Below are 14,200 nucleotides of genomic sequence, written 5' to 3'. Positions count from 1 at the left end.
ATCTAGCATAGGCCCCATAAATGAGAGTATTTCTTTGATAATGAAGGGAGTCAGTGAGAGAGACAAAGTTGGTTGGAGCTGAAAACAGGAAAAAGATTTCACTTATGAACTGACACTTAGAGCATGTGCCTGCCTGCCGTCAAGAATGTGGAGATCTGGTTAGAGAAATGGGAATGGGTTGTTTATAATAGCCAGCTATGGACTTTTGCTGATTCTTATTATCAATCCTGTCACGAACTGGTATCTATATATTTGTTAAACAATGAAAGTGTATAGCCAGAAGGATCTCAAACCTTATTCTGTTCATGTGTGCTCTGCAAAGAGCCACCCTTGCTTTGGAGAAGTTTGAGGGGTGTTCCAGCATAAAGGTTTTCACTCACCCAGGAGGTCTAACCTCTGGCAGCCATATGCAGACCTCCAGATTCAAAGGCAACATGTCAATCAATACCAATTGCAGGGGGATGGGGTGGCAGCTGGAGAGGGCTACTGCCCCCATGAATGAGGGTTTCCTGGAGACATCTGGTAGACCACCATCAGAAGCAGGATGCTGGACTGGGTGGACCTTTGGTGTGATGCAATACGATTCTTAATGTGTCCCAAAATTTGGAAGTAAAAAAAAAAATCTCTTGCAGGGGTGCTGCCGAGCAAAGGAAAGGGAGCAATTCTTCTGCAAATGCTTGGCCACTCTGAAGAAAGGGACTGATGAAAAAGGCAGTTATTCACATCTAATTACATTTAATACGTTATGACCTTTGGCCTTTATACAATGCATTATGTGTTTAAGTAAAGTGAAATAGAAAAGACTTATCAATGTTTTCCATTTGCTTAAAATCTCTCTTTCCCAAATGTTCAACGCATCTATTTTTCATGTCTGCTGTAAGAAATGGAACTGGCATACCAACTGCATTGTGCTTGCTTACTTACTAATGAAAACCACAAGGGTTCTACCCAAGGGCAAGCAGCAACTGAAGATCCTAAGGCAGTCCCAGGATCTCATTACTCCCTGTTGAAAATGATGTAGTCTTGATAAGAGAAAATTATGCCATGTTGGAATCATCACTTTCAGCCACCACATGTTCCTCCTGTTCATCAGAGGCTCTTCTCCCTTTCCGAGAGCCCGATTTCTTTTTCCTTTTCTCTTTTTCTTCCAGGCTATTCAAAGCAATTTCTTCACTCTTCTCAGTGACGTATTTCAGCTAGAAAGAAATAGTTTTTATTACTCACCTATGGGGCAAAGTATCAATTAGTGAGAGCATTCCTCACCACAGGTTGGTGAAAGAGCACATGCTTTTCATGCAGAAGGCTGCATGTTCAGTCCCCAATAACTCCAGCAGAGCAGTCAGGTAGCAAATAGGAGACTTCTGTCCAAGACTCTGGAGTGCTGTTGCCACAAGTCAGAGTAGACAATATTAAGTTAGATCAAGAGTAGGAAATCTTTTTCTGGATCTTTTGCTTATACAGGACTGTTCTCCCCTCTCTCACACACACCAATTAGAACAACACTAATAGCAACCAAGTATAAACAAGGGGCTATTAACTAGCACAGCTGTGATCTAAGAGTGTAGAGGGGCACAACTGTCTTGCTCTTCCTGATTAAGACGTTATATGCCCAATTAAGCCGTATTGCAGCTGTTAGTTCAAGGACACACAAATCAGCTGCACCCTTTGCATCCCCTCAGCCTTTTCTTTGTAGCTGCATATTGCACAGAGGGGTGGAAAGGCTTGCCTAGATTACCTTAAGGCTAGCAAAAACACACAGCATTTAAAACTGAAATCCTACTTTCTCTTTCTCCTTCTCTTTTTACAAAGGAACAGATAAACATCTCAGAGAACACCTAGATCCAAAACACAGCCCTTCTCATGCATAAACAAACCCTGGCCAGGACTAGATGCTATGGAACATACACACAGAGACAGCTACCCCAGATAACAGCAGCTTTGTATCTCCTTTTGACAATGTGCAGCAACATAAAAGCTTTGAGATTGCCCTTACAAGTGGGGGGAAACTTGCAACATGAGTGTGTCACATCCCACATTTTGTGTTGCTAGATGTCACTACAGGGATGGGAACCTCTGGTCCATGAACCAATCTTGGCCTGCCATGGGTTCCAATTTGACCCATCAGGCAATTTTTCAAAACCACAGCCACAAGTCAATCAGCTTACATTATTCCAATGGATGGATGACATCAGCCGATAGGCGGGGTTAAATTTTGTGTCGGCTACACCCACCAATACTCTACAGAGAAATGGTGCGTATGAGCAAAGCAATAGGATATAACCCTCCACTCATCAGCTGATGAGTGGGGGCTAAATCATTCTGAGTTTCCCCACCCCTGAGCTACCAGGAGAAGCAGGGCTATTTTTGACAGCAGCCATTCATCTCTGCTAACATTTAGTATCAGTCCAAGGGTCCAGGAAAATTTCAGTCACCCAGGACATTCTGTTGCTAACCAGGAAGTCACCACTCTTCAAACAGAAGAGCTGCAAAAGGGAAAGTTTTGCAGAACTAAAAGGTATCACAAAGTTTTGTTACACATATCAGGGCTTCAATCAAGACCAAGGTTCTCTCTCCCTCTACAGCTGCAAAATTAATGCAGTAAAAACTAGTAGGAATGAGGTATCAACAATCACTGCTGCAGTAGACGGTCATTATCTATTTGAGCTTTGTGTAGAAATGCCACACACTTCACCCTTGCATTTTATGGTTGTTTTGAACCACTTACAACGACTGCTGCTCCTTAGTCCAGCATGTGTCACTACACTTCAGAGAAGCATGACAAAGGGGGAAAAAGAGGAAAAAAGCAGAAGACAGACATTCAAGGGTGACATTTGGGATGGAACAATAACAGAGGAAAGCAGTTTCTCCATCGGCAACAAATGTTAATTTGTCTGAAGGCATCCTTAGGAACAAACTGCAAGACTTCTGAACAACGTGCCAAGAAACCAAGAGGTTCATCTCACCAAGGACTTGCTCCTTCTAGCTAAAAGTTTTACATCCTCAAGGTTGATTGTACTTCGTTTTGCATGCCTGTGTAAAGTGGGAACAAAAAAACAAACATAAAATCACTAAAACACAAGCAGTTTGCTGGAGCTTAAAAATGTTATCTGTGAAAGGGCTTATTTGACTGTGAAACTATGGAAAGGACAGCCAAGGCAATGTTAACATTACTTGTTACGTCTCACTGGTAAATGAAGCAGCAAACTTAGGGTCATTTTTTTTAGCACACCTTTAGCGACTATGCTACATCCTTGGCTTGAATTAGCAATCTTATTCTGATGTCCCTCCTCGACCAATCACTCTCCTGTTCTACTCACTGACTTTTGCTGACCCTACAGATAAACTCTCAACCACAAGTGTAGCTCTTGATTCTCAATACCGTCATCTCTCTGGGGCTGGCTCAGATATTTTTGCCACCCTAAGATGGCAGTCATCCTGTTATCACAGAGCATTCAGTCACACTATTGGTTCCAATAGGGAACCGGACATTTTCAAATCACCACAAGAACCAATATTTATGTGTCACTTCAAGAAATTACAAATGCACTTTGGACTGAGCTTGCCTAGGAAGCTGCTGAGTCCACCTGTATGGCTCAGGCTGCATTGATCTGCCCCTGCCACTGCTTTGTCTTCCTGCTTAACTACCGTATTTTTCGCCCTATAAGACGCACTTTTTCCCCTCCAAAAATGAAGGGGAAATGTGGGTGCGTCCTATGGGGCGAATGCAGGCTTTCGCTGAAGCCTGGAGAGTGAGAGCGGTAGGTGCGCACCGACCCCTCTCGCTCTCCAGGCTTCGCGGACCTCTCCTCAAGCAGCGGGAACGCTCCCGCTGCTTGGGGAGAGTTGCCGGCATCCTGAAGCCTGCGCGCGCTGATCTCAGCGCGTCCAGGCTTCGCGGATCTCTCCCCAAGCAGCGGGAACGCTCCCGCTGCTTGGGGAGAGTTGCCGGCATCCCGAAGCCTGCGCGCGCTGATCTCAGCGCGTCCAGGCTTCGCGGATCTCTCCCCAAGCAGCGGGAGCCACCGCTGGGCTCCCACGGCTTGCAGAGAGCTGCCTGTTTGGGGGCTGGGGTCGGGGGAAGCTCGGGCTGCCCCAGCCCCGCGCCTGGGGGGGAAATAATTTTTTTTCCTTTATTTCCCCCCCAAAAAACTAGGTGCGTCTTATGGGACGGTGCGTCCTATAGGGCGAAAAATACGGTAGTTGCTGCTATAATGCTGGTTCTTTCACCAGCTTTTTCCATAGTCACTGGGTAAAAAAGCAGCCAGGTCATACTGTGCCACACTAGTAACTTCACTGCGTTCCTCGCTTGGCCTGGCAGGAATCCTGATTTTATATCATCCCCATCTTTCCTTTTAGCAAGTCACAGGGTAGTATCCTTCCTAGCCTGTTATACAACTTCACACTACAGGTAGAGGGTAAACCACATTCTACAAAGCAACATTAGTGCTACAGATCATCATTGCATGTAGAAAACAAGTACATCAGGGAGAAGGTAGCACATCTAGACTGAGTTTTCTACATGCAGGGGATGGGCTTAAGAGAATTCTGTGTGCTGCCGCAGCTGTGTAATAAAACCCTGCCATCTCCCTCTCTTGTTCCACAGGAGGTACTGGGTTATAGGCAGACATATGGCTGGAACATAAATATCTGAATCTACACATGGCAATTTAAACTGGAAAGGGCATTGCGGGGGAAACCCCTGTGATTCTCTCTTTAGTTGACAAGAAGTTGGATTGAAGCACCTTTTATTCCATTTTGATTCTATGATGAAAAACAGGAAGGCTTCACTGCGACAGCATCTTATCTGTGCTTTTCAAAGCTTCTTGGGGCTCTCAGACAAAACTGTTTGGGGGTGGGCAGAGGAGGGGTTGCTTCAGCAAACTGTGTATATAAAATCTAATGAAACAAAACTGGCTGAAGGTACCCCAAGTGCTTTACAAGCCATTCAAGTGCTACTTGATTTACACAATCACACACCGAGTCATTATGCAAACACATCATTATCTGCAACAACTACCAAAAAATTCATTGACGTTCCAGTGATCCAGCAGGACAGACACACAAGCAGGTGGCTACAAGAGCTGGAAGCTGCAAATCTAGATGAGTAAAAAGGCCCAGAAAAATACACTGGGTTAGATGGTCTCCAAAGAGAACTAACAAATAATATTCTAGCAGCAGGACAGGTGTGAAGAAGGGCAAGGCCTAGGAGAGCAACAGCAGGTACGTCAAAGGCTAAAGTGTGGGTGGAGACGTACAAGGGCCTTGAAAGTGCTGCTGACAAGTCTGAACAAGGCTAGAAAGTTAAGATAGCGCAGCAACACCTCCCAAACCCAGCCATAAAATGATGACTTCAATGAAGTCCACAGCACTCTCTGCCAAAGGGATTAGCGACCTGATACTATCTGCTGGCTCCTAGGCAGTGTACCAAAACTAAGTAGGTCCCTTAGCTCACTCTATTCCAAAGGCTCAGTGCAAAAATAACAGCATTAATTTAATACAGCTATTGAAGTATTCGTTAATACACTAAGATATAGTAAAATTTGCTCTGCTCCTGTTTTCTGCCTGCTCTGGTCAAACAAAAGCAAGAGGTTTGGATAGTTGCATGCCAAATTCATGCTTAGGATATTATTTAATGTCATCCATTCAGTGCTATTTTTCTAGAAAAAGAGGTGAAGGAACTCACCATAAAATCCTCCCTCATTCTCTTAGAATGGAAATGGCGCCTACCTAAAAAGTACCGGAAACGGCAAGTTCCAGCTGGGGGGAAAAAGCCCCATAGCCATCCATGTAATCTTAGGGAGAAGTAAAAGGAAGTCTGTCAGCTCAGGAATAAGCACATTAAAAAGGAAAGAGGACCCAGATATTATTTTTAAAATGTCTGAATGTTATGATTTTGAACCTTTCCCACTACAGTCATACCTCGGGTTGAATGTGCTTTGGGTTGAGTGTGTTCGAGTTGCACTCTGCGGCAACCCGGAAGTAACGGAGCACGTTACTTCCAGGTTTCACCACTTGCGCATGCACAGACGCTCAAAATGATGTCACGCGCATGCGCAGAAGCGGCGAAAAGTGACGTGCGCGTGTGCAGACGTGCCGTCGCTAGTTACGTTTGCTTCTAGATGTGAACAGGGCTCCGGAACGGATCCCGTTCGTATCCAGAGGTACCACTGTATCTGTTTCTGTGACCCTCTGTTCTGGCCATGCTTCCTAACTGCAAGGATACAAGCCTAGAACACTGATAGAGCAAGCAGCCTCTTCAAAGAAGTAAGCAATTCCACCAGCCACTTACTTACGAGTATCAAACAAGTTTTCAGCTTCCGGAAGTCAAACCTTTCTATAAAAGAACATAATGGCAATCACTTTAGATTACCAACAGCTCTAATTTGACAGACTGGAGGGGTGGGTTCTATCACATGGAAAGACACCTCACACAACAGACTCTTCTGAAAAGCTTAAAACAAACCACCTACTCACCGGCTCGTGAAGGGGCTCAATTTGCAGCCAACAAAAGGAGACCATCCAACTGCTGTGTGCTGTGTTAGGCATAACACCTGCATGCAATTACTTTAGGCAGAACACAATCCACCCACAAGGCTGCTCTTAGGAGGCAAGACTCAACACAAAGGCTTCATTATCCTCTAGGCAATTTACTATTTGTCTGTGTTGTGAAGATACATTTTTGTGCTTTGTACTGACTTCCAGAGCAATTCCAAGACTAAAATGGGGAGGGGGGAAATTAAAAGCCTGCCAAAGAATTGAGGGTACGTGAGAATTATTCACATTGAGGGAACATACGGACAGTTTTTAAGCTAAGTACTCAACCATGCTTCATAAGAATGTAAGTGAGTGGGGAAGAGAAAGAAACCTTACAGGCTAGAATCAATAACCTGCATTCAGACTACAAAATAAATAAAACAGAGCCCCAACAGAGCACAACTGCTGAAGCAACGCTGCATAGTAAAGTGAACATTAGCTGGTTTCTGTACAAGCAGGACAGGAAAATTGGCTTTCAGGTGGAGAAAACAAAATTAGAAACAGAATTGTTAGAACCCAATACTAAGAATTTGTCAAGAATGCACAACTTGTTGCTGAAATGGAATACGCAAGATGAAATAGTTAAATCAGCTATGATTAAGTGGGCACAAGACATTGGTCATAACATCATGTTTGCCGACTGGGAACAGTTGTGGACCACCGGTATAAAATTTACGGCATGTAATGCCTTAAGAGAGAATATTATGAAAATGATTTATAGGTGGTACATGACCCCAGTCAAGCTTGCAAAGATCTATCATTTGCCCGATAATAAATGTTGGAAATGTAAAGAAACTGAAAGTACTTTCTTTCACCTTTGGTGGACGAGCCCGAAGATTAAGGCCTTCTGGGAAATGATATATAATGAAATGAAAAAGGTACTTAAATGTACTTTTCCTAAGAAACCAGAGGCCTTTCTCTTGGGCATTGTCAGCCAATTGGTACCAAAGAGGGACAGAACATTCTTTATGTATGCTACAACAGCAGCAAGAATACTCATAGCAAAGTATTGGAAGACACAAGATCTACCCACTTTGGAAGAGTGGCAGATGAAAGTGATTGACTACATGGGACTGGCTGAAATGACTGACAGAATCCAAGAACAGGGGAAAGAGACGGCGGAAGAAGATTGGAAGAAATTTAAAATTTATCTTAAGAAATATTGCAAAATTAATGAATGTTAAAATGTTGTGGTTATATAAAGTAAGGGTTACAGCTGTTAAAGATTAAGTAAAAGACATGAAAAGGGAAAAACCGGATAAAATTAAGGGGAAGGATTTGCTGAAATAATTTTGGGAATTGGAATGCAGAAAGGGGAGGTATGGGGAAGTCGATGAAGTAAGTTTATGGGGAAAAAGGAGTTGAAATTATAAGTGTTTGTTTGTTACTGTATGTATATTTTTGTATCGTGTGTATTGTATGTGTTTTTAAAACTTGTGAAAATTTAATAAATATTTATTTTTTAAAAAAAGAACATTAGCTGGTTTCTGGGAAAAGTAGGTACAGAAAGGGAGGAAAGGTTTAGGGGTACTTCCAGATGGGGGCTTAATTTGCAAACGGGACATTCAGATATTGAAAACAGGTAATTGGCAACAAGTTTGCTTGATTTCTAAACTCTTGGATAGCTCAGTTAGTATAGCATAAACTAAATCTCAGGTTGTGGGCTCCAGCCACACGTTGGACAAAAAGATTCCTGCATTGCAGGAGGTTGGACTAGATGACCCTTGTGGTCCCTTCCAACTCTACAATTCTATGATAAATGCAAATTAAATGGGATGGGGTAGAATACAGGTTGATATTTTGATGCTGACGACTTTGTGTGTACTCTGAAAAACTCGCATGGATAAGCAGCACAACACATAGCTGTCTGGAGGTACCCTCTTATCTTTTCTAGATTTCTCACCAGATTAATAAGCACAATGTCTAGTTTTAAGTAGCACATATTTCCGCAATACTTACCTAGCAAACATTTCAAGGTCTTTTGCAAAGATTTCTGAAAAACAAAGGGGAGGGGGAATCTCAAACATTTTTTCCCTTTTTAGTGTTGGAAGGCAAATGTTAAGTTTTATTATTTTAGCAATTTTTTTGGCCAGTTATCTATTACTAACATATGAGGCACCTTTCAGCCTAAGGAAAAGTTTCACAATGTATATCATCACCAGGTCCCCAGTATCATCATAAGAACATCTTGCTGAGTTCAATGGGACCTACTCCCCAGTAAGTGGGATTACGGGTTGGGCTGCAGCTTTAGCAAGATGTCTCCATGTTGGAGATTTGATAATCTACTGTATTGTGCTGCTAAGTATGGAACAAAGGTGCCAGCATGTTTGCAGATCAACTTCTGTGACAGAAGGGAAAGGTGTCTGCTTGGCTGGGATTAAAACCTAACAACAACCCTAAAAACAAAGTAATTTCATGAGCACAAGATGAGGAGGGGAAGACACTCCAGAAAGTTAAGGGCAGGGTGTCACAAGGTGCAAGGTAGCTGAAGAGGGGAAAGTGACTATCATAATGGACTGAGAAACCTGTGCCAAGATCAGGAGCTTTGGGCAAAAAAAATATTGGCCTTATGAACTAACAGGATGTCATCTGGTCTTAGATAACAACTGACTTTGGCTTGGCTCCTAAAGCTGTTCAGAGACTGATAGAATCTCAGTCTGGTGGTAGAAGTCCTGATTCGTTCTCTCCTGTTCTGATTTCTGAGCTATCACCCATCATTGTAAATACTTTTTCAAGCTTTCCTTCACCCTCAAGAGGACTAGAAAACTTTTTTTTTTTAGTGATTCATCGTGCCTAAGATACCCTAGCTCACTTAAGCAACAGAACACACGCAGCCCGAGAAACAAAGAAAATGATTTTTAAAGCAACAGTTAATTTGGCTTTGTACAGCAGTGTTGACATTTGCACTGTTGTTCAACAGATTTCTCAGAACTCATCTTGTGTACTCCCTCTAGTGCCAGAAAATTAAAAAAAGAAATCATTAAGTCAGTTCTATACATATCTAATTTCAGTTCTATTTTTTTAAAAAACAACACACAAATACTGATTGCTCCTACAGGCAAATATAGATATCTGTAAAGTATCAAAATTACAATCTCAATAATAAAGTTACAAAATAATAACAAGGTGGAGGGAAGACACAGGGCAAGAAATAAGAATTGGATAAATGTTGGTACATAATGAAATGTGAAAATGTGAATTTACAAATCTAATGGTATATGTATCAATATGGAAAGATTTCATATATGTATTGCAACATTAATAATAAATAAACTAATGAAACTATGGGGGAGAAAGATATCTGTAAAATATATGCCGTACCACACTGCCTGAAGGTGATCTCAGAAATAGCTGCTATGGTTTGTTTACTGAACTGAATTTCTTTGTCTTGTGAAACTTCTTCACAAAGGCCAGCGACCGTATAATGACATGCAGCCTTCAATCTCTGGTGAAAAACAAAACAGAAAACTTGATACTCACACACTGACCCACCTAGGCATTACACAAGGCCTGCACAACACACAGGCATTACACACTGTGGCCTGACACCTGTTTGAGAAACCTCATTTTTTGCAGTCACAAAAAGCAGGCAGCAAAGGATACTTTAAATGGAACTATATTTGGTGGGAGGGTCGCATAAACTGTGCACGTCTGAACAACACACTTGCTTTGAGATAATAAAGACTATTTCACTGGAATCATGACTGAAAGGGCATCATAAAATAATCGATTGTAAAGGATCTTGTCCTTTTGCACCCCCTTGCGCCCCACCCACTCCCCGAGAAAACCCCCAGATCTCCCAAATACTGTCCTACCAGGGGAACAGTTTATCCTATGAATTTGTTTTCTTAAAATTACGAGCGGTGGTTGGAGGGAATCCACATAACATAACCAGAACAGCTTTAAACATCGCAAATGCAAAACGAAAAATAACGGGACTCTAGCGTTCTCACTCACACGCATTTTAAACAATGGCACAGCACTCTACACATGCCCCGGGGCACCCTCTCTCTTCCCTGAGGCTGGAGAAGCTACGCGCTGCAACGTGCGCAGGGCCCCGCTGCCTCCCTCACCCTGGCAAGGCAACGGCGCTCTGCACACGCTCTGGAACACGCGGTGCGCTTCCATTGCTAGGGAGAGGGAGGTAGCGCGGAGGGGGCCGAACCCGCAGCGCCCCGCACCCCATACCTGGGTGTCTGCCTCCGCCGCCTCCATGGCAGCCCCTTTCTGAAGGCGGCGAAGAGCGAAGACGGCGCTCGAATTTCCCGCTCAGCCCCGCCTCCTCGCGCCCTCGGGGCGGTAATGGCGGCGGAGGCTCTGAGGTAAAAAAACAAGAGCTGGGGCAGGGGGCGGGTCATCGTCGGGCGGAAGGGAGGGACCTGTCATGGCGGGAGAAAGTGGCGGGCAGGGCGGTTGTGAGGAAGGGCCACATGGCTGTTGGGCGCGGGACTCGGTGCGCTTTTCTGCCCCAAAGCGCTGGGATAGGATGGGGGCTGGGCTGTGGGTCACATATTTTATTTAGCGAAATTTTATGACAACGGGCCTACCCAGCTGTTTGCAATGTTCTTGAGTAGCCAGCCACCTTAATTTAATTTACTTAACGAACTGCTTAACTGTAGTAAAACCTCTAAGCGGTTTGTCCTTGTTCTGCTTTTAGCGGGGGTGGGATTTAAATGCTTTTATATTGCTGTGTATATCGGCCTGATATTCTGTGAAGGGGTAACTTTTTATGAGTGAAAATAAATAATGGTACTTTTACATTTGAAAATAAATAAAATGGATGTTCATTTATCCATTCCCTTCCTCCCAAAGACGCCAGGGAGGCAACCCCATCATTGGCGTTGCATTCACTCAGCCAATCAAAACCAAAATAGATAAACTCTTAGTAAAATAACTCAAGGCTTTTATGGAGAAGTAGGCAGAATATAATTTATTGAGGGCTACATAAAACAGCACTGCTCCAGAATTGAAATTGGATGTCTGGGTAGATTTGTGGTGATTGCAGGTGCGGTCATGGGGTGTGTTTTTAGCCCCTTCCCATTTTGCATAAAGGTTAACAAAAGTTTTCAGTACAAAAGAAGAAATTAAAACCACCCTACGAAACACACAGAATCCATTTAAACTGCATCATTATCCATGAACTCTCAACCCTACAATTTCCATTCTTCCAAAAACTATAATAGCAATAGATGTATCTACTTGAGTCTTTGCTTAATGGCCTTATACTCTTTTTTAAAGACTTTACAATACATTGTGCAAATGAGTCTCTGAAAGTCTCCCAATTACGAGTTTTAAAATCCATATCTGATCCTCACTGAAGCATGATCACATGCACAATTTGCTAAATTTGTTCAAGCTATTCCTTCAACCTGCCCCCCACCAAACAATTTCAGCTTGCACTACTATCTAATAAAGGTAAAGGTACCCCTGCCCGTATGGGCCAGTCTTGACAGACTCTAGGGTTGTGCGCCCATCTCACTTAAGAGGCCGGGGGCCAGCGCTGTCCGAGGACACTTCCAGGTCATGTGGCCAGCATGACGAAGCTGCATCTGGCGAGCCAGCGCAGCACACGGAAACGCCGTTTACCTTCCCGCCAGTAAGAGGTCCCTATTTATCTACTTGCACCCGGGGGTGCTTTCGAACTGCTAGGTTGGCAGGCGCTGGGACCGAGCAACGGGAGCGCACCCCGCCGCAGGGATTTGAACCACCGACCTTTCGATCGGCAAGCCCTAGGCGCTGAGGCTTTTACCCACAGCACCACCCGCGTCCCTCACTATCTAATATATATATCTAATATATTTGTTTGTGAAATATGTATTTCATTAGCATTCTTACAAGGTCATGTGGCGTTCCAATCAGTGAAACAACATAGATTGGCATGTTTGATCCAGATAGCAACTTCATCCTTGTCTTAAAAGCGAATTGGTCGCAAAGAAAATTTTTAAACTACTGTAGACTGAATCCCAGGTATTTCTATGAAATACCTCAGAAAGCCACTAGATGCCACTAATGATCTGTAGTTAAAAAAAAATCAAATCAATTTTTATAATCTATATCCCTACCTCTTCCAAGAGTTTGTCATTTTCCAATACCTGCAGCAGTCCTCTCGTCATTATAATCTGCCATATCACACTGATGAAATAATAAACATTCTTGTTTGGAAATCAGATCACCACTTACGTTTGGGAAATCATAGCACAAGGGTGACTAAGACTCAGGGCTATCACCAGACTTCGGAGGCAGGGCAAGGTATCTTGGTATTTCATAGATCTATAGTCCAGGTATGACTGCACCACCACCAATGCAGCCCCAACCAGGGGAAGAGGAAATGATGGTAACAACAACAACAATAGGGAGGGCAGAGAAGGGGGTGTTCACCAGTCCATCCATCCAGGGTGGTTTCTGGTTACTTCGTTTGGCTGTGGTTGTTGCAGGGCTATCACTCTTTGTGGTGAGGATTTAGCTGCGGCTGCTTTGTAGTCTTGCGTGGTATTTTTGGCAGATCTGTTCTGCGAGTGATATTTGGTTGCACAGTGGTACCACAGGTTAAGTACTTAATTCGTTCTGGGGGACCATTCTTAACCTGAAACTGTTCTTAACCTGAAGCACCACTTTAGCTAATGGGGCCTCCCGCTTCCGCGCTGCCGGAGCACGATTTCTGTTCTCATCCTGGAGCAAAGTTCTTAACCTGAAACACTATTTCTGGGTTAGCGGAGTATGTAAACTGAAGCATATGTAACCTGAAATATATGTAACCTGAGGTACCACTGTACTGGTTTGCATTGTTGATTTCTTCTTCCCCTTTATTGTCATCCATTCATTTGCTGTTGTTTCGTCATGGTCATTGTCTGATAGGTCTAGCGATTGTCATGCTGGTGGAACCACCTCCTCCCTTAAGAGGACATCTAGTGAGGTCCTTCATTGCATCCTTGAAGCCTCCAACTACTAACGCCAGTAGCCAACAGTATGGTGAGGGATGTGGCTGAGTCAGTACTGCATACCAGGATGGAGACTGGGAGGGGCAGTGGACATGGTGCAAATGCCCCTCTCACTGTCCTTTTATGCAGTTGGAGGGACAGGTGAGCAGTTCAACTCCAACACCATCTGCAGTTAGGTGGTACTCCAGCTGCAGAGAGTTTTCCCTCAGTCTATATACCTTGGTGCCTGGTGCCCACTCAGCCATGATGCGCACTGGGTGACCATGGACCAGTCACTGCCTCTCAGTCTAACCTACTTCACAGGGTTGTTGTGGGGATTAAATGAAGAGGAAGGAGCCACACGCACCTCCTTGAGCACCTTGGAGGAAACGGTGGGATATAAATGCAATAAACCAACAAAATACTCTTACAAGCTTTCAGCGTCAGCTAAAATTGGTTTTCTTATCCCAGGCATATGACCTTAATTTAGTGCGTCTTAACACTTTTAGATTTTGGAATTTTACTTGGGGAGATTTCATTGCGGCTCTGCTGTGAGGATGGGAAATCCAGGGGTGCTGCACAGCACAAGGGCTTCTGTATTTGTGGACAAAACAGGATCTTGTGCATTTATTTAATTACCATCCTTTAAAAAATGGAGAGAAATTTATTCAAGATGTGATTATAAGGCTTAATTTGATGCAGACATAGATTATGCAACATTCAAAGCAGATCTGTTTGTTAGAGCTGCT

The 14,200-nt window shown here is 43.6% G+C and overlaps 1 protein-coding gene across 1 annotated transcript; it reads right to left on the bottom strand.

The window, feature by feature from the left end:
- Nucleotides 1-715: 715 nt before the first annotated feature.
- LOC308591152 (centromere protein S-like) lies at nucleotides 716-10,907 on the bottom strand. Its single transcript, XM_081201774.1, is given in 7 exon segments — nucleotides 716-1,196; nucleotides 2,964-3,030; nucleotides 8,494-8,527; nucleotides 9,856-9,979; nucleotides 10,723-10,803; nucleotides 10,807-10,859; nucleotides 10,862-10,907. Coding segments are annotated over 7 exon segments (549 nt in total). The 5' UTR covers nucleotides 10,893-10,907; the 3' UTR covers nucleotides 716-1,037.
- Between the last annotated feature and the right edge of the window lie 3,293 nt (nucleotides 10,908-14,200).

The sequence above is a fragment of the Podarcis bocagei genome (genome assembly GCF_964188305.1).
Source record: "Podarcis bocagei genome assembly, chromosome: 7".
Classification (NCBI taxonomy): domain Eukaryota; kingdom Metazoa; phylum Chordata; class Lepidosauria; order Squamata; family Lacertidae; genus Podarcis; species Podarcis bocagei.
The sequence above is the reverse complement of the archived record's forward strand: the minus strand, read 5'-3'. Positions and strand labels throughout refer to the sequence as shown.